Source organism: Patella vulgata, chromosome 2, assembly GCF_932274485.2.
Source record: "Patella vulgata chromosome 2, xgPatVulg1.2, whole genome shotgun sequence".
Lineage (NCBI taxonomy): Eukaryota > Metazoa > Mollusca > Gastropoda > Patellidae > Patella > Patella vulgata.
This window is the reverse complement of record NC_065880.2, coordinates 74,076,625-74,099,263: the sequence shown is the minus strand read 5'-3', so window position 1 is coordinate 74,099,263 and position 22,639 is coordinate 74,076,625. Positions and strand designations below refer to the sequence as shown.

At 34.7% G+C, this 22,639-nt stretch overlaps 1 protein-coding gene across 1 annotated transcript in view; it reads left to right on the top strand.

Moving 5' to 3' along the window:
- The window catches only part of LOC126810819 (T-box transcription factor T homolog 1), a 34,647-nt gene extending 21,502 nt beyond the window's left edge, over positions 1-13,145 (top strand). The window contains exons 4-8 of the mRNA XM_050536105.2: positions 5,476-5,616; positions 5,800-5,861; positions 7,041-7,102; positions 10,557-10,727; positions 12,130-13,145. Of these exons, the coding sequence (XP_050392062.2) occupies positions 5,476-5,616; positions 5,800-5,861; positions 7,041-7,102; positions 10,557-10,727; positions 12,130-12,506 (813 nt within the window). The 3' untranslated portion in view covers positions 12,507-13,145. The remainder of the gene's footprint in view (positions 1-5,475; positions 5,617-5,799; positions 5,862-7,040; positions 7,103-10,556; positions 10,728-12,129) is intronic.
- Positions 13,146-22,639: the final 9,494 nt, after the last annotated feature.

Here is a 22,639-nt window from a genome sequence, read left to right as displayed (position 1 = left end):
TCTAGCCTGTTCCTCAGTTATTTTCTGTGAATAAAATAAAGTATCAGTATATAAAATACTCCCATCTTCAAGTCGGTGCAGAAAAGTAGGACCGCGGCATTGAAATTAATTCTATGAGAACAAAATAGGAATAAATATGAAATGATTTTTTTTTAAAACTTTGTAACCGAAAAATAATATTGATTTTATCCCAATTTTTTGTCAAATAATCAATTTTTTAAAAATATGTAACCGAAAAAATATTGAATTTATCCCAATTTTTTGTCAAATAATCAAAAACTGTACAAAGATAAAAGATGATTTTTCTCACTTTTCTGCTTTTGCTTATCCAAAATGTTTGCTTAAATATTATTTCGTACACCCATCTTACATACATGTAACCTCATTGTTATATTTATGCGAACAAAATTGAACATTATACGTTTTTTTATATTTACTCTTTCGACGGCTGGGTTGGTTATTTTTAAAGTTTGATTTTCTCTTAAATAAATATAAAAAAGACATGTACGTAACTCATATATATAAAGACCAATTAACACACATGCAGATCAACCAATAAAATACCGTCTGTGATTTTCACATGCGAATATTTATATTTAATATATAAACATGTATATCTGGCCTACTATTTCACATGAAATGTCAAATATACGTCAGAAAAGGTTTGGGCCTCAATATCAATTTGAGGTCGTGTATACTTGTGACATTCTGCTGTAGAGTTTTAATTAGTTTATTAGAAATGAAATAAAAAGGGGTTTATTTAAAGTTCTGCATTTCTGCAGTTTCTCGGCTAATGAGGACGGGAAGTTCATTAGAAGTGTCAAATTGATGAAATTACACAAGCACCATTTTTCATTTATAAACGTTGATTTTAAAAAATCCTGAAATAAGAATTTATGTTTAATTTTTAAATTATACAATTTATTAAAGAAAAAATAAATTTTCAGTTTTCGGTTTTCCTTCATTACTTGAATTTACAAAAATTTAAAATAGAAACAAAGTTTAATGTATTAAAGATGAATCTTGAAGACAACGTATACAAAAATAATTTATTTAAGATACTGTAACTATTTTACCTGAACTATTTAGGTGGGAGGGTGCAAACCTCATTTTTAACATCCCGGAAGGATAACCGTTTTGTCGTTTATTCACGGCTATTTCCGTCATGTTCTCACGGTACCAACAGTCAACGACAGGCGGATTATAAAGCTTAATAGACATAGTATGTTTAGTATTAATCCCCATTTTTAAGGATAAAAAAATAAACAACTTAGTTACCGAAACAGTGAACGGATTAAGTTTTATAATGTGTTGTACAGTACTATTAATTACTTATGGACATACTTATGGACATCAGCTACTGATATATTTGGGCGACGTTTTGAAGAGGATTCTCTCGGCGTTATCGAAACGTCACCCACATATATCAGCAGTATTATAAGTATGTGTTTTAGTTTGTTCTACTCAATCCAGTTACTAAATGTCTCCTAAAAGATTATATTATTTATGATGTCGTTTAATTCCATAAACATGAAAATAGGAAGAAATATCAATACCAAAAAAATCCTATCATTTTATGCAACATCTTTAAAATCTCGTAATTTTAACCATTCGATCGATATAAAAACCTAATCGATTTTAGATAACTAATAAATTTGAGCACACTTTGAGGATAACTTGATAAACAAAGACTCGTTAGTATGTAGACTGGATCAATAAGCGCTGCTGAAAAAATAATGATAATGCTGTTCTGCTTTGAAGAGCGTCTCTTCCTTTTCTTTTCATAGCAAATCAAAACGACAATTATAGGTAAATAAAAACAAATACAATGCAATGTTTTTAAGAATTATTTTTTGTTAAAACATATATTGTGAATCCAACAATAAAAATATAAAAACAAACTTTTTTTAAAGCGTACAATAGATTATATTATACGACATCATATTAATACATACATTATCAAATAATGGAAATACTTTTTTTTTCACAATAATGAAAGTATTTTGTAGAATAATCGATTCAATTTCTTTTAAAAAGGCTTTTATGTTATCTAATCAAAAACTGGACAAAAACACGACGGGGGTTTCTAGAGTTATAATATCCATGAGATGACGTATCATTCACCATTAACATAAAAATTATATTTTTTGTAAATTTGAATAATTTTATACTTTCATTTCTGTGCTTTTTTAAAATAAAATGACGAGTCCCCTTGTACATATTAATTTAATTCGGGAAACGGGTATTCGTACCATTCTCTTCGCTTGACACTTAGTGACACGCCTTTTCATAATACTGTTCTATGCATATACATGAGACTTATATCTATATATATATTTGAGGTCAATATGCATACATTTTTAGGACCTTTCTCTCGATGTTTTGATAATAAGTTTGTTCAGATCTATCGCTTCGCTTGTTTCAACTGGAAACGCACAGGTCACAATTCTATTGAATACAGTTACTGTTTTTTTACTGAGCGACGGGTCGACAAAACTTCTTAAAGAATTGAGAAGCCTTGTCGAAATATCATGTCAGTAATAATCAGTAATTTGCTTCCATAGAATTGTGACTTGTGTATTCATTCGTTCCATGTTGAATCTTAATCAAAAGTGACACGAATGCGATGTCTAAGCCAATATAGGCTAGGCCTACTTCAAAAATACGAAACAGGGCAACTTTTATTTTGTACACAAAAATGGCCACATGGTAACAATGGATATATTGAAACAAATAAAATAAATTGTGGACAAAATTTTCATAACTTGTGAAACCAAATATGTGATTTGGTGGTACATGTACTTGGAATGACCTCTGGGGTTATTGGTCCACTGTAGCAGAGAGTAGCATCCTGGTCAATCTCATGTCCACGTTTCACGCGTTCAGAATTCCATCTCGTGCACTACGTGTTGTCGTCTGTCAACAGTTCCCGCGAAAATCAAAAGAAAGGCTGAAAAAATACACTTCCTTTTTGCTAGTTGTCGTCTTATGGTGGACACTATATTGTTGACTGTCGCATAACTCATTCACACAATTCACAATGAAAACTGGAGAAAATATTTAAAGCAAAATAACTAAATGAATCGACGCGTTTACTTCGGATCTTGTCCAGTGGCGTGTAGATTTTGTAATGCCCTCCCCCAAGACGTCCTATTACTAAGATATGAGATATGTGAGAAAGGAAGATATTCTTTGAATGACATTTAGTAATTGGCACATAACCAAGGACGATGCAAAACAGATGAAATGAACTTTTTATTCAAAGTAGGGAAGATTGTACATATCGACATTAACTAAATTTTTAATTTCACCCTGGTTGGATACCCCCTGAAATGGATGTTCAGGACTGTGTCCTCCTGACACCCAAAGACCCCCAAACGCCCACCCCGCCCCAGTGACACGCCACTGATGTCATTAAGAAATCGTTCTCTCTGCAGTTGATCATTGATGTATTAAAATCAAACGACTGTTCAACGTACCAGTTGATGTTTTTAATCTGGTCACAATAATTATCTGTCATTTTGCAACTTTCGGCTAATTACGATGGTTATATTGCAGATCATATTACAATGTTTTACCCTTAAATTCCAGATCCCAGTAGGGAACTATTTAACACAACTGTCCTATTTCGTTTACTCTAAAATAGCAGATCTAATACTTAAGACCAGATATAACCAGACACAGAGCATTGGCTTGAAGATTGACCGAGTCGTTTTATCTTTTAACGTTTAGTTGTGAATCTCGGAGTTAACTTGAATTAAACCAATATAACAATATTGATGATATAATATTTAGTTTTAATGGTGACACATTGTATAACCCCTTCGACTTGAATAGCCTTCGTTTGGGTGATAAAGTAACTTAGTAAAACTCGGGTTGGGTTCAACGGGTTAATTTTGTTGTATTTTGCACGTTCGGCTAATATTTCACATATTTGACCCTGGTGAAGCTAACCCCTGGTTTAACCTCACTGGTCATTTGTTGACAATCGAGGGGCCGGACTTGAAACCTATACACGATTGTCGAATATATTTTCCCAGCTTTATATTGCATCAGGCAGACATGATACCTGTCTAGAAATTGCAATTAAGAATCTTAACGGTTGTTTCTAGTTGTGATTGGCGTTATGCACCATGCATGATGGTATGTTGACCTTGTCGGACCAACCAATACCTGATACCCGGTGGCATATCCTTGTAGGAGTTTGGGCGAGGGAGCATCCATCGCCATCAAGATTTTGTAACCATTGATGGATAAAACAAATTGTTTCCATCTTCTGCTACCAAACCGATTTCTAAACACACCGTAATCAAAGAATGAGCAACTGAAAGAAAAACAATATATATTCTTATATTTTATTTGATTTACAAAACTACATTCAATTATCAAACGAAATTAAAGAGACTTTTTGAAGAATGTAGCTTGAAGATGAATTGACACTTTCGCTTTAATAATAAACCAATTGAAAATTGAATGCAAACTTCAATTGAATTGAGCGACCATTAATCCTTTTTATTAAGTGTTTACCAAATACTTCAGAAATCTCCGGGCTTTTTACCCGATGTTGATATAACTGTAATAACGTCGATACTGGTGTGTATTTTCATTATAAATTTACAAAATCATTTTTATCTTCTTCCCCTTGTTATAAAGTGTATAAAACCCGTGTGAAGTTTTTCTATAGCTTGTCGACATGAATAAGCTTCAAAAGCCAGCGAATTTTTAAAGAGTTAATAGGGAGTTAGTCACTGGTCGTAACTGTCCCATCTTCACAAACCGAAGAAATCGTGGCGTTAGCCGTCTGCGATAAAATAACACAAGACAATTGAAGGATGTTATCTGAAGCGTAACAGTACAATATGCAAGTTATTGCTACTTTCGATTTGTTTGGAAATGGTTAGGGAGAAGGGGTTTTAAAGTGTTGATGACTAGTTTGCGATGATGGCTCCCCCTGGTGTAATGGCGAAGTTAATAACTGCCGTGTTGTGAGGCCATATTAATAATAACAGCCCACTTCGACACTCATTATTTTTCAATATACCCCTCTTGTGTACATGATATCGTTCCTCTATCCACTTTTCATTGGAGGAGAGTTTCTTTGATGTTTAAAACTAAAATGATAATATAAGGAGAAGAAACGACACACCATAACACTTAATAATCACCATGTACATATAGTTATTGTTGGCGGGAATCCATGCGCAACCCTTTTCCGTCCCCACGATGGCAGATGATAAGATCTTTTCATTGACCAATTTTTTTTCTTGCGCTCTTTTTTAAATTCTATTTCTTGGTTATTAATATCATATTTCTAGTTAATTTAAGGGATTTTTTATAGTTGAAATGACAATAATGATCTGTGCAGTTCTCCCTGTGGTCACCTTTCTAATTAGTGACAGAAATTGACACAGACATCTATACCTATTTCGTATAATAGTTTTTGTATGTAATAAATTTCTTCCTTTCTCATTTCAGATTATGTTAAATTCCCTTCACAAATATGAACCTCGAATTCATATAGTCCGGGTAAATTCTCGTACTCAGAAGAAGAGTATTATGACGTTCAGCTTCCCAGAGACACAATTTATAGCCGTCACAGCATATCAAAACGAAGAGGTTGGTAATCTGGAAATATAATTTCATGCTTCGGGATTATCCATGATCAAAAAATTACTTAGCCGTCTTAAATACATTTTCTCCATTATTCAAATTATTCCCCGCATCCAAGTACAACACTGGTGATTCTATACATGTATATCTCAAAACTCAAACCTAACGATATTATTCATTCTTTTTCAGATCACATCCTTAAAAATCAAACACAACCCCTTTGCCAAAGCCTTTTTAGATGCCAAAGAAAGGTGAGTACAAGTTTCTAAACATGTAATCCTTTTTTAAAAAGTTTTTACAGGATCAAAGGAATCATTGTGATATCCAATATCGTCTAACTTAGAGACTGCATCTAATAAAAAGCAGACAATCCTTTTAGAATACTTTTCATGCACTCATCAAAAGCAGGGGTAGGATTTTACTTCAGTAACCATGTATAGGAATCTGAGATGACAGTTTTCAACATATTATGTCTTATTGAGATATATATACTATCATTTAAGTCTCGGCCTAGACAAGGCAGCCATCTTGTGTTTTGGGTTCGTTTTCCGCTTCATTTAAAAACTAGAAAGGCTAGTGAAATATATATCCGTGGTGTATGTCATTGCGGTGACAGCAAGATAGCAAGAGGCTAATGGACACTTAATCATATATATTTACAAATAATGACACGCAATTTACACACATACAATAATCTTAGACATTATCTTATAAAGAGAAAAATCAATTTTAAATTCCCGAATTTTAATCAACTCGGTTTTAGCAAGTTTGGGAACTGAAAACGAAGGAACGAAATTTATATTAAATTATACGATAGTGGCTTTAAAGTGGATTAATGTGTCGGTATATGAGACCTTAAATTGGGGATTGATTTAGGGGTCGAATTACCCTAATTGTTTTGCCCAACTGATGGCTTGTTTATCTTATAGAATATAATGAATAGTTTGGGGGATTGTGTGAGGTGTATTGGGCACATGACTTGGATTAGCACTATATCTGTTAACATGTTTATATTAATATAGCTAAAGAAAGCGTGTTATCCTACACCTTAAATACCAGCATGCACCCTGTGCTATAAATCATACAGTTAATTTAACACCAGTCAAAAGTCATCATATTATGAAATAAAAAATAGAAGCCCTTAAGAAGAAAGACATATCCTCTTGTAATATTATATACTAGTATAGGCATGAAGCTCAAAAAATTTTACACTTCTTGACAACAAATATACATTTTTTTATGGGTTTATTATGATAAAATATCACCCCCCCTTTAAAACCAATTGTTAAGGATCTTGTCAAATTACCATTCTAGAACATCTCATAAGTACAAAATAAATGGAATGCGTGGAGTTTTAAGTCTCTTTAGAAGAGGCCATTATATGTTAATCCATGCGACAAATCAACTTTATTTAAAAAATTTCGTTTCAGACCCGATCAACGAGAATTTATAGACGATCCATTAATGAGTGACCAAAGAACCTTTTCACATTGTAAGTATTTTTTTATATTATATAAAAGCACAAGAATTAACGAGGCGAAGAAGGTGTATATGAACTGTAATAACTTAAATCGAACAAATTATTTTACTAAGAAATACAGTACTCTATATTATTATATTAGATATAATACCTAATCCAATAAATTATAACCAGTATCCATGAATATGAAAATAAATTTCATCAAATGATTGAATAGCTCAGTCAAAGCACCACTGCTTATTAATACTCTTTATTATTATAACACAACACAGTTCTATGACAAACAATCACTATATTATAATACACACGACGTTTCGACAAGATTTCACTGGTCGTAAATTTGTATGCTTGATAACAAGCAGTGAAATCTTGTTGAAATGTCGTGTGTATATAATATTGTGATTGTTATCCACAGAACTGTCTTGTGTTATTATTAGTTTACCTTAAATTAGTTAAGACACGGACTTATTCAAAAATTGATAACTTATTATTGATTGCTATATACGCAAACACATAATATATAACTTTCCATACTTCTGTAAACTGATAAAAACATTAAAAAAAAACATAAAAATTAAAAATTTATCGTAAATTATATACAAAAGTAAGATAAAACTTTTAGCACAATAAACGTATCCTATGCAATGCAAATGAAGAAGCAAGATGTTAACCATAGCAACACCCATGTACATTTTAAGATTCCTTTAGTGGTTTTATAGCAAATTTTGAGTTATAAATAATTAGAGATTATTAAATATTTAATATTTTTCTTAAATGTAACAAAATTGGCCAGCTTGTACTGAAAAGACTTCCAATTTATACTATAATTCGGACATAAAACCAGTAGAAACTAATGGTCTAGTATTTTTATTTAAAATATCGTCTGTTCATTTTATTTGTTATCCTTTTAATTAAAGTAACGTTATGGTGATTCACCTGATATTTTATACTCATAGAATTTACTAAAGTGAGAATAATAGATTATTTAGTACGCGTACAATAAAGAAGGGCTAGAGTACTATAGACTCCAATATACCGTTATAATAGTGGACACAGTACAGTAAGCTGTATAATTAAACCATTGTTAACTAATACCGAGTAGATTTATTTCCTCTTAGCTAAAAAAGGGTTAACCTTTCCAAATTGTAGAAATTATCACGTAGAATGTAATTGATGTACAGGTGCCCGTCTATACCTGTAAATAACTCCTGTATTAAACAGTGGTAGGTGACCAACTTACTCCGTACAGGTGTTACTATATACATAACATAGACAAAAATACAAATTGACACAGCTAATATTCAGAATAAAACGCATTTATAGATGCTGTACCTTCAATAAGAAAGCGGTCAACGGAAGTTTCAGATTCTTTATTCTTCATATTTATGTATTTGAGTTGGCCTTTAATTTTATACACCATAGTAGCCTTCAAATTTGGATCTTTTTCATTTCTTGTTATTGTATCATTCGCCATTTTAGTCGCTTGTACATGCATATTAGAATAAAATGAATCCCAGAGAGAAGAACGCACAAAACGCTTTTAAAATAATAATGGGTTGTCTTTGGGACTTTACAGGTGTATTTTCCGTCCAATAATTGTGCAATGGTTGTTTGAGAGAATTTTATATCAATTTCTAAATAGGACGACGACTTTAAAATGGTCTTCCTGTCGTAGTGTCTTTAAACTTGACCTGTCTGTGTTTAAATGTAACTTGTTAGATATAGATTTAATGAACACAGCTGTCAGTACAATAACTTATCTATAAGGTGTGAACAAATCTCACTCAATGTAAATTTATTTTAGTTAGTTACACAGATAGCGATAGGCAAGTCTTGAAATTTACTAAACATCGTCACGCAATGAACTTAGAAAATAGATAAATTTAGTAGGCTTTCTCTATAAATTTGTATCTAATCTTAAAGGTGTTGCTTATTGCAGTTTCTAATCTCTTAAGATGGTATATTGTTTAATACATATATCAACATATAATGTCAAATAAGAAAACGTTTGACATTCACACAGACAGCCATACGCCAGAGGCCGGTTTCACAAAACATACTCAAAATTGTTCGATAGCCCTTTACAAAACTTTATTGTTTTAATGTATCAAATACATCAATAAGAAACTGTGTGCAAATTTTTGTTTTTCTGGATCAAAGATATTTCTCATAAACAGTGATTGAAAGTTGAGTAAATTCTTAACTGAAGGCTGGGAATGCTTTGTGAAACCAGGTCTGAACATTGTAACTTTTGGTAATTTTAAGACGTTAGCGAATAATGGGGAAAATTGTTCTCCCTTTGCAGCTTCAGCAATTTATCTTTTTCGTTGTTTTTTGTGGTTTGGAATAGAATAATTGATTTAACTTTATATAAAACGATACCCCAAAGTTTTATGCGCGCATTTCAGAAAAGTACACAACTTTTTAATACCCCAGTTATGCCTCGTTAACCAATAGAGTTATTCTGATGAATAGTCCATCATTACAGGTTAAAGCAAACACCTTAGTGTATGATGCGTTATAATTAAAAAGTTATTAAACTTTAGATCCTTCTTAGATTAACAAAAATTCAAATCATAAATCAACCCGTTAATAAGATAAATATTTATTTCTATGAATATCTACACCAGCATTATAATATTGAAATAACAACCTGCTTATTAAGTATTTTTATGGTACAAAAATTGAAATGCCGGCATGCAATTGTATATTGATTACTCCTAAGATAGAAAATGTCGTAAATCATAATGCAAATTAGAGTGTTCAGTCTTGGTGGTCTATGTAGTGTTAAATCAAGATTTATTCAAATTACAGACCACAAGGTATCTCTAAATATCATATATATACCACGCGAATTATAAAAATCTGCACACGTACTAATGCACGGTGGATTATTTAATCCCCCGAACATGATATTGCTTCATCTGTCATTAGTTTCACATTAATTACAACCATAGCTAATTATTGTATTAAAGTTAATGAGGCGTTAATAATAGATAACAGGTTTTAAATATCATAAAGATATTTTTTTTTAAATGCAGAAAAATATATGGATTCAACATAAATAGATTACATCATGATTGTGTTTCACGTGGAATTAATTTTACCTCAAATGTTTTCACAATTTAGATACAGATGTAGATATCACCTATATGACAACTTAATTAGCCCATACATCAAAACTTAAACTATTTAGAGATTCGAAGTAGTGCATATATGTTATATTCAGTTCTTCTAAAAGTGACATAATATGAATATTACAATGCACCTGGTCCATCTGGAAAAGTCACTTAAATAAAATACAACAAAAAAAATTATGGATTGATATATGTGAACATTACTGTATTTCCAATACATTCACAAGGGGTGATGCGTATTTGATTTAAAATGCATAATTTTTTTTTTTTTTCAAATGATTCGAAACGATTTTATCAAATTTAATTATTTTGTTTTCTTTTTATTTTAGTAACGGGTACGTGGTATTTACCACCCGGAAGTCATGCTCTAGTCCCCCCTCCAGCTCACCAATTCACCAACCCACTGGGTTTGTCGAATCCACATGGTTGTGATAGATTATCATTGAGGAACCCCCGACCATCACCATACTCTCATCCTTATCAACGACGATCACCGCCTGGTAAGACTTCAATTTATCTCAAATTTCAAATGTTGAATTGATTTTTAAAATTTGTAGAGCCGCCCACATACCCCACAAAAGCTGAGTCAAGATGTAAAATACGTAATTATCTGACCACGGATCAACATTGTGATTACCTTGGTTCATCGTCATAACATAATACACGGTCAACCACTTGGTCCAATCTACAACAATTACCATAGATTAACGTTGTAATTTTGACTCTAAAATAATAAGTGTTACAATTGGCGACATAATCGCAACTAGTTCACACGTTCAACAATTCATCTACACTGTCTTAGGTTTAAACTCTTACAACCGAGCTTATCTTACCATCGCTCCACCATTAGCCAGAACGCGACGTCGGGATAATATCACGACGTCACTCACGTAACTTTTGGCGGGCAAGTATTATGCGTGATTTGGCCCTATTGTTGTCACGTTGCGGTCCTCTAGTACCTTGTCTCTGTCAATACACAGCCTTGTTCAATTGGGTAACACTTGCCACTGCGTCTTAGACGTCACTTTCATTATCAGACACGTTTTCATCGAGAAAAAGCACTGATTTCAGTCGGACTGATTTTCATCAAGTTGTTTTTGCGAACAAGTGACAAGTCATTGTAACTATCGTAGTGTGTCACAACCATGCAACTTTTTCTCTAACACTACAAAATCTTCATAAATTTGTTTCATATCCTCACGACTGAACTTCACCGACGACTTAAGATTTGAGTTTTAAAAAATTTAGGTTCACTCCATACAGTGATACAAAATATCTAAATCTTCTGTGTACACTAAATTCACATGACACTGCGAAAGGATACAACTTTGTTGAAACAATAGAGACGAAAAGAAAAAGTCGTCAAATTTGGCACAAGTCACATGTTAGGGTTGAATATAGATCGTAATTTGAGCAGCTTATGCGTGATTATTAAGTATAGAATATCTTTAATCGTATTATTATTATTATTGTTGCGCCTTTGTATTATTTTTTTCAATGTGGTTCATGGGTTATCTACAAAGTAATAAACATTATACAAAACATTATACAAAATGATATTTTCTGCAGAAAAATTATTTAAGGCCTATTTGAACTGCTTATCTTTGAATAGTTTTAACACAAATAACCCTGCCAATGCCATTAAGTCTGCTCCGATACGAACACAGTTGGTTTGCATGATAGTTAGAAGTTTTGTGATTTTACGAGGATTGATTACAGAGAAAGGTGATTATAGTAATTGATTGATCAATGTCAGATGACTTATCAGTCCATTTTTTGCCGGGAAAACAAGGTTGTTGTGACTGACGCCATATTTGAGTGGGATTATGGGTAGATGTATGGAAACATTAAATTGCGATTAGCCAAACATGTTAATTTATTGATTGCGTTTCTATTTTTCAGGTAATTTCTCAAGGGATATGGGCTCCAACCTACCGATGTTAAACCTCACAGAAAACTGGGCACATATGTCAGCCAGCAGTCATGGCATGTTACCTAGCAACTCAGGTGGCGGTCAAGGCAACTATGGAATGTGGATGAGCGGTGCTGTTGGAAATTTATCACCCAATCAGAATTGTGCAATGCCTTATCTCCGAACGACAGCTCCATACTCATTCCCATCATCGACAACCACAGTAACTAGCATACCACCTGTGCCATCAGCCTCTAGTGTCGTCTCTCAATCTTCATACGAACATCCGTGTGATATCTCTACGTATGTCACTGCTCGAGATGGCGCTCGTACGAACTGGAGTCCGTTAACCCCTCCGCCATTATGAGTAGAACACGTCGCCTAGGGTGACAATCCATTTCTTGACTGTGATATTGAAACTGCAGGGCGCTATGCATCAGTGCTTCCTTTGATAAACTAAATGGTTTCTAATGAGCCTATCATGGTTGTTAATGTCACCATTTAACCCCTCAGCACGATCGGTTTTATTCTTTTACCAAAACATATCAACGACAGCCATTTTCAGCTCATTCTTCATTTATTTAATAAAGATGGCAGCCGGAATGACACGAGAAATTATAGTGTTGACATGATGTATGCTGGTTGTCTCCGGTTTGAGGGGCGCTGATTGAAAATGTCTGTTACCCGAAAACACGCAATCATCAAGAATGTGACGTTATGTCGTGGACGAGACAAGTCGAGACGTTATGAAACCAAAAAGTATCATATGATATTACTACTCCGTGACGAGGTCATTGAGGACATATATGAAAGACGATCACAAAAAAAGGAACATTCCACACAAAGAAATAGATCTAGAAGAGTGGGCGGCACAATGTTTGCGAAGTATGGACGAGGAACGTTTTCAAATGTTTGACTGCTCAGTGGGATCCAGTTATGGCCATTATTGTATAAAACCAAAATCTAGAGCAATAATAAATTATTTCTTGATAATCGAATCAATATATATACCTGTTGTACATTGATCTACGTTGAACCTAAAATTACTGTTGCTTAAATTTGTATATCATGTAAGCATATTGATAAATTACATTATTTGCCTAGTCTTCAAAGAAAATTGTAGAAAATTTAAGCGCAGGTGTGAAGTTGAACCTCGGTTTAAACATGATTTGATGTCGATCCTTAGTGAATGAACGTAGAGGAATTTGTGACAGCGCATTCCAGATATCGTCTGGTTGCAACGCAGTTCGGTCTCATTTACAAAATTCTTCATCATCGTGGTAAACCAAATTTATATTTTAAATGCAACTGTAAATGCCAAAAGAACTTTATACTTTTATTCTGGAAGTTACAAAATGTCGTCCATTTTAAATGTTATCAACTTTGTATACTTTATAATGAATATCGACAATATGGAATGGTTATTATCATTTTTGTCACCTTCAGCTTCGGTGTACGACAATGATTTGCTAACTCCCCGCTATCTGAAATCACAAACTGAGCTGGCCAACGACTTGTTGGATTTACACAGGTGTTAAAGAGTAAACATGTTAGTAACCTCGTATTTAAATTGTACAATTTGTAAAACGTTGGTAGACCAAGTCACTTTGTATCAGTGTAAATACGAAACTAACCATTATTCTCACTTCAATTATACGCGAGGACGACATATCAAGTTTAACATAGTTAGTATACAGTCTGTCTACATGTCACAACTGTCAAACCAACTTATATTAAAGGCTACCTGTTGATTTAAACATAGAATATTCAACTACCCCATTAATATAAATTACTAGACTAGGTCGACTGACAGGCAATGGAGTGTATTTAGCAATAATTGATATCTATATCGCTTAGACGTAGGCTTTTAAATTAGTTTCATTTATGAAAGATGTTTTTATTATTATAGGTTTTGTTAAAACCATGACGAAATCTTCTTAAACTAGTCGAGAAATCCAAAGCTTTCAATAAATTTAAATATCATTTTTATAGATTGAATTTCATCGTTATAGATTTATGTTCAGTTATTTTTGTGTTATCATATGAAATCCAAAGTAGGAATTACGAGGTACTGTGCTATCATTTAATTTAAATTCCAAAGAATTCCCAGGGCTATGTATATTAAATATTTTAAAGTGTGTAATAATACTCACCAAATGTGTTGAGGTATGACGATGTATTTATGATAAATATTATTTTTAAGTTAGTGCAAAATTGGATGACGTTTTATACTCAGACTAGGCAGTGGCCAAAAGCAACCGAACATCTTGATAGATAATATGTCTGAGTTGAACTCTATGTAACTTGGTCTCAATAATTTTTGTATAATATTTGGCTATTCCACTATCATGTCACCATTATTGTGGGATACTAAAACGTCATCATGTTCCGCTGAACACGTCATGGCTTCGATCTTTACGTCATCTTATTTTGTGCTGACTATTTATGCTAGGCATCCAAAGCATTGTGTATATAGATGTATATAATATTAAATGTATTATATTAAGTAATGTATATATTTAAGTAGATGTTATTTAGAAGAAAGTAAAAGTAAAGTTTCTCTGAGACTATGCAATGTTAAATAAGTCTCATATCATGCTGATGTTGATTACTGTTAAGAAAAATAAATTCGTATTTTAAAGTAGCCTATTATATTGTTATTTACTTTGATAGAAGAAAACTCGTATCTGAAAAAATCCCCTTAGATCATTTAATTATAGCGATATCACTCCCAGGAAAGCTAATGAGGGGTACTTCCGTTCCTCGTAATCGGACTACACTAGGCCTCTTCCATCATATCTAAATCTTACCAAAACTATTTTAGAGACACCCATCAGTTGTCTTCATGGGCAAGACTACAATATTGGACGAACCGCACTGTCCCACATACAGTACTTCCGGTCTAAGGCTACAATATTGGACTAACTGCACTGTCCAACTTCCGGTAAGTTAATCAAAATCAAAATGACTTCCAAGGATTCTAGTCGGAACACATTGCACAGAACCTCAAATTACGCTATCTGCATGGTTACATGGCCTTCAATAAATGATTTCGGTTTCAACGCCCTGAAATGACAGGTTTGTCCCATCTGATCTATGGTGTGTGATTGAGGTCCTCTCAACATGGACTTTTATAGCACAACGCAAGGGGTGGTTTCGGTTTCAACGCCTGAAAATGACAAGGTTGTCCCGTCTAATTTGTGGTGTGTGAGTTTACGGATTGAATTCTTCTCAAAGTGGGGAATTTCGGTTTCAACGCCTGAAAATGACAGGGTTGTCCCGTCTAGTGCGTGAGGTTATCGATTCCGTTCTTCTTAACATGGCCCTTTATAACCCCACGCAAGGGATGATTTGAGGTCTTGAACAAATTGCAGCTAAATGAAAAATATTAATATCAGCATTGAAAACCTCAGTAGAATATTTCCAAAACATCCACAGATATCTGTTCTCAAAGTCCCATTGACGAAGGCGTAAGAGGGTCAACAGGAAGGATCTTTAGAGTATGCTGATGGTGTGTGTAAAAAAAATAGTTCACGTACCACGATTCCCAAAAATACATCTCAGCTCATTATAGCCATATTTTTAAACCATAGCACGTCTACAAACAGTTTTTTCAAGTTTTCGGCCCTCGATGATCCCATGGTGTTTTTTTGTGGATTAGTGACTGTCAAACCACGTGCGATCAGCGATAATCGTTTGTTTGTTCTGTGCACCTATCCATTCAGTCCGTTAACTGGCATATTTACCTAAATTCGTATCCTGAATGTGGTCTGATCAAACTATACGTGGTGGCTGAATACTTGCCAGTCGGGTGTAGCGAAATAAACTTTACTAACGTTTTAATTGTTCTTTGGTGTCATACGGGCAAATAATTCAAGTTCCCTAACAGCTAAGCTTTTCGACAAATGATTATACATTGAAGTTGATAAGGCTTAAACATTTTAGAAGTTTTACTCACAGACATCAATATGTAAATATCAAATTATTTCAGCTACATTTAGTAACTGACTCAGAATAAGACAAGGCACAATTATGGATGACACGTTACTCAAAAATGACATGGGGTTTTACGTCCTACTGCTCTGAACCAACTGGGTAAATGAAGACGGACATACGCAATGCAGTAGGCTATGGGGGAATTTCGGCCAGACATCGTTGTATCCACCTAGTCGTTGTCGAATTCTAAATGTAAAGGGTTCTTTACGTGCACATCAATGTTTAGTCTGGTCCTCGGTATTTCGTGCCATCCTTGCCATCCGTCCATCACCAATGACCAGGGAAAACCACGCTGGGAAGTGAGCGAGCACCTTACTATGCTCTCTAGGCCAACATGGCTCCCAAATTACTTGGGTGTTGATTTCTGCAGGTTCCTCATCGTGATGATATAAACCACTGTTTGAAATTAACATCCAAGGTAATTTGTATTTCATGTATCTACAAATTAAGCCTGAGGGGCATTGATGAATTGGTTTACGGGTGGAGTGGGGCTTAGTTTTAAGTGAAATTAATAGACAAGCAATGACTACTATGTCATTCATTGTTGAGTCACCAATTGTGTTATAGTAGCCATTACCTATATACGTATAGGTTAATGTTAATTAGTTCAGTTATATTCAGCTGAGAGAGAGAGAGAGAGAGAGAGGGGGGGGGGGGAGGGAGAGAGAGTATGGCAGTATATTAGACTCAAAATTCTAACATGCTATCGTCTAATTTCTAACTTCTATTCATGTAATTTTTAACTTCTATTCATGTAATTTCTAAATTAAGACAATGTATAATCCAACTTCTTTTTTGTTCAGTGTAAATTTTAATTCTGTTTCATCTTATTTCTATTATTAAGACGAAAAATGTCTACTTTGTTGTCGCTTTACATGTTAAGCATGAAAGTCAAACAAATTTAGAATTTGATGCTTCTACTTAGCAACCATCATTATGACGTCGTTTGGGGTCGCCACCGTGGGATCGGGACCATTATGTTGATACCAACGACTCGCTCTTCTTCAGTTTGGATGGTTTGGCGGGGTGTTGAAATTTAAATAACATCGAACGTGACATGGTTTGCAAATTGAAATACTAATATATGATACAACTAAGAGGATGGACATGTGACCCGACTCCTTGTCACATACAGGAGTGGGATCAAAATCACGCCACTTGACTCAATGGCAGATTTTATGATCTAAAGCTCGCGTATTTTGTTGACCTGGATAAAAGCCACCGAAAATAATCTCCTATAAATTGAAGCAAACATTCAGTAGATATAAAAATGATCCACCCACGCCCAAAGTATGAAAAGCAATAAAAAAAAAGACTTGCGCTGTAAGGAGTGTCTGAATGCTCTTGACCAGAGGTTATTTAAGGTAGCTATGCGCGACTGAGGACCCTTGGGGTCGATCTAACAACCTCCTGTCCCTTTCGTAGTTTACTCGACAAGTATCTGTTGTAAAGACGGCCCAGAGAAGTTAAGAGATCTCGTCAGGGGACCTCCTACATTTTGATACATGTAGCTAGGTTCGGTTCGTTTAGTTATGATGTGTGTGGTCTTGCATTTAGAACTTGGTTACAAAGTATCCATCGTGTCTTTATCATAAAGTTTATTTTGACAAGGAACTTTGCTACCTGACGAACGCGCAGTGCTTACATAGATGATATTTATTTAAGATTATTAACAATACTCTCGGTATCTCATTACAGACTTGATTGACACCCTCCTGCATGAGATTCTTATTTTCTTTTCCACATAGACAAGTTTTTCTAACAAAATTGATGACATGAATCGTGTCAATATTGACAAGGGTCGTATTCAGTTGTTATAAACCTAGTAATGACGAACTACGACCAAACAAGTTGTACCTAAAACAAATTTGTAAATTCTAGAAAAACTAAACTCGTCGATGTATTGTCACAACATCGGGATGGATCAACTCGGTAATATATATTATAAAAACGAATTAATATGAATATTTTTTTTTATTTTTCATTTTTGAGGAACGAGTTGAACTTAGTAGGAAATTAAAGGAAATGGGGTTTAACGTTCTACTTCTCGGCAGCGACCAGGCAGTGTGGGGTAAGGCAAATTTTGTCAGGTCAGCGGCGCTAGGGCCTACTCTTATTTCGAATTCCAACTATCATGGCTTCTTTTACGTGTACCCCAACGTGTATGTGGGATCTCGGGTTTTCGTCCCATCCCAACGACTAGACATTGTTCCTTGCCGGAATCCGTCTTGCACCACTGACAATTGGCAACCACACAGGAAAATCCCTGGGAACTTTCTCGGTCCCGAATCTCCTGGTTAGTGGGCTAAGCTTCTTATCCACTGAGCCAGCGTGGCTCCCTAAACGATGGTGGAGTTGGATAGACCTGTACAGATAATTTGTTTACTTAAATGAATATATATCGACATTTCCATAATTTTCATTAAACCAAATCCTTGACATTTCGGTCGTCTTTATTGCTGATTCCTGCTATTAACATTGAAAGCCAAACCAAAATAACCTTCAATTATTTTCATTGTACCAATTATCTCCAATTGTGTCCGGAACATAAATAAGAAACCAAAAAAATGGCAAATTACTTGTCAGTCATGACATAAGACCAAACTGATTCAATCGAGGGATGATCAAATTGCTAACCAAACATTTGTCTTACTGAAACAATCTTATTCTGATTGCAATAATTTTAACAAATTAATTGAAGACATGGTGTGACAATAGCGATCCTTGCCTAACACCTATATCATAATTATGTTGATCAAAGAACACAGGCTAAACAAATTAACATAGATTCGCTAATTCACTCTGCTTTCTTTGTCAATTAACACAACATTCTTGTGGATAATGCAAGGGTTAATTTTGTTTAGATTGGTCGATAAAGGCTCAACGAATTCACTTGTTCGGATTATATACGTTCTTAAACTGAAAAGAAGCGACTCGAAAGTGCCCGTAAGCTATGTTATGCGCTCTATTGTACTGCAGTTACGGGCTTAAGTTACTCTATTATTTCGTGATAAAAAAAGGTGGGTAAAAGTTTCAATTACCGTTCAGAAACCACTTAAAGTCAAAATTAATTTCATAGGGACATAGAGTGCACGTAGTCTATTTCACCGTAATGTTTAACAGCATCCATATTTCAGAATAACCCCTAACTTTACACTCGATACAATTACTGAATTTGATGTCCATTGCCAGAATCATATTATAGAACTAGCCTAAACGTCACTCAGCAATAAACAGTAATTGTATATATATAATTATGACATGTTTATTTCCAGTTCAATTACTAAATATCATTGAAACAATTTACCCTAACAATACATTGCAAGGAATGTAACCTTTATTTATTCGTTTTTCTTTTTTTTTGATAAGATGTTATATGTCAGCTTATAAACCTGTAACGGTAAATATTTTTGATCTTTGGGGTATATTCTATGCCCAGAATAACTTGAGATCTGAAAGTCGGGGGCGGCTTTAGATATATACAGGGGGATTTGGGGTTATTTTTCTAAAGGTTTTTTTAAACCTGTAACGGGTTATTCTTCCAGGGTAGAGTTTTTTCCATAAGATGGCATAAGAAAACGTGATAATGTGACTTCAGAAAAAAACCTCGACAGAAAAATCCCCCAGCATAACCTCAGTCTCGTGCTGTATCCTACACATCTATAATAACTTGACCCGAATGTGCTACGAATCCTCGTTATTAAAAGGCACACAGAGGGGAGAGAAACGTCCATTCGACACAAGCTAGGTCATTTCGGGACTAACATATGGTTCAATTTTTTTTAATTAATTCGCTTGCGCGTAGGGGTCTTTAGCAGTGGGAAGAAACCGGAGATCCCGGAGAAAACCCACGAGTTTGGGCAGGCGACCTACTCCTTGTTACACACAAGCGGGGAATCGAAACCACACCACTTGACTCAATGACAAACCTTATGGCTCTTACGCCTATTGGGATTGGATAGCAATATGGCTCTCATGTCTAATCTTAGTGCTATGCAATTACAGATCCTAAAAAAGTTCGCCTCTCTGACCAACTATATCTTATGCAGAGCTATTTGTAACTGGAACGCATTATCTTTATTATCTGTTTCAAAACGCACTGTGTTTCTAAATAATAGATAAATAGTTATATCCATATATATCTTGTGTTTTTAAATAACAGTGGAGTAGTTGTATTTAAATGTACCTTGTATTTTGTTGCGAATATTAAATAATTATAAAGCTATAGATATATGTATGTGTGTGTACCGTTACCTCTTTCATAGTACAATAATTAGTGGATACCTGTAGGCTATCAAGGACACTTGAGGGTTTTTTAACTACCACTAACTCCTACAGGTAAACATGTCTTACTTTACCTACAGCTATAGAAAATAATTACACCACTTAATCTCAAAACACATACAGGTGGACTAGCTCACCAAATACCACGATTACGGGATTAAAAGATTTGCCGCGCCAACGGGCACGTGCAGTTTGGCTGAGTACGGAATAGGGGCACCGTGGCCGTGTAAACTCGACGGGGAGGTGTGAGGGGCGCGGAAAATGGCGCTGTACACAAGCTCGTGGACGAAATCAAGGTTGAGAACATGTTCTAATGTGTAAAGAGAAAACGAACTACAGGGTATTATCTTGGTTCTTGTGAATTGGACAAATTTAGTGTTAAAACAAAACGAAAGGCGCGAACAGTTTGTAATAAAACTGTTTGATCAGGTGTTAGAGGTTAAATGTTGCCGCCATATTGCACACAATTTCTCTCTGTTTTCCCCAGCAAGGGTATGTTGAGAAATTCAAATAATGTCAGTACAAAATCCCCCTCGTAGAACAAAGATAGTATTTTTTAACAGAAGCTGGGACAGAGATATAAAAAATATATTGTACAGCTGTGTATCTGTTTTTCTAGCAATAAGATAAATAGACTTCTTACCAAATATATGAATAACATCAGCATCCAATAAAACCAACAGGTCACTGTATTAAGTATGGTTGAAGGATGGGAATATAAACAGATGTTCAATAAGAATTACTGGAAGCAAATAGAGAGCCACGCAATGAGGTCTTAAGTAACGTGGACATTCCGTAAAATACAATGTTAAAAAAGGGCTATATTATTATTAGATTGTAGACAGACAGAAGAGTCCCCAGGATGGCAACCCTTGCTCAATGAAAATCGCGGACGAGGGTATTATGCCAGGGTTGCGGTTGAATAAAGTTATGCATCTTTCATTACCTGGGGCGTGGATATGTCCAAATAATCGCCCCATTTGGATATACCTAGATATGGATGTCGTGTACGAGACAGGTGTGCTTACTCTTTCTATAACACCTGATACTACAGTCGTTTAAGGAATTTACATTGCTAACAAATTTTTGTTGTACCTTTGCATTTAAAGCGTTGTGTGGATGACACTGATGGTGGGCTCCGACCCGAAGTTACCTTAAGTTACCTGAAATCCAGTTCCAAACCATCGCTCAAGTAGAAGAAGTGACAGGAGCAGTAGCCTGCAGAGGTTTGGTGATGCCAGGGCCCAAAAAGCAGCGATAATATTAAATAATTCTATTTTTTACTTTTTGATTGGATGCCCTTTCCGCTCCACCCTTCTGCAAGCCACTGGGCTGGTGTTGTACCCACTCTATCTACAACACTTGATACCCGTTCTAAAATAAAATTACTCATTCATTAAATAAAAGCTACAGGGCAGGTGACGATGCTTGTGACCTTCTCAACTAGGCTTCTATCGGTTTCTAAGATCAAAGTCTCAACTATAATTCCAGTTGGCTAGAAGTAGTTATGAGAGATGCGCAAACGGAAGGGTATGATTAGTCTTTCTGGAGCACCTGATACCACAACACGATTTTGTTGCATTTTTGAAACAGGAAGAAGAATGGTGGGGGGGGGGGGTTGTAACACGACAAATGGGACGAGAGAACAAATCCATCGGGACATAATGACACCGTACCGTACATGCATTGTAAATAATGGCTCGCTCTATTTGAAAGACGAAGAGTTAATTATCAGAAGAGGCTGGATATCATACCAGACGAAATGAGTATATAAGAATTGAGACGAATATCTTAAAAGTGCAATTGACCGTTGAAATGTATAGCATCTGATTTTATTAGACTTGTTTCTTTAGGATGCTTTATGTTTCAATTTAACGCTATTTTCAGTTTGAATATAGATCAGCCGTGAACGGTGGTCGAGTAGAATAACGCATGCGCTTTAGATCATTAGGTCTATCATTGAATCAACTGGCGTGACAATGATAGGTTTCCCCGGTTTCCTCACACTGCTAAAGATCATACGCACAAGCGAATTATTGAAATAAAATTGTAACCATGTTAGTCTCGAAATGACCCAGTTTAGGATGTTTTATAGAAGTGTTAATCTTGTGGTCAAACGTTCGTCAGCAGGGCCACCAAACAGTCCATTGGATATTAAACCATCTATGATCGTACCATTTCCCTTTTTATACCCAAATGAAATACATTACAAAGCCATCA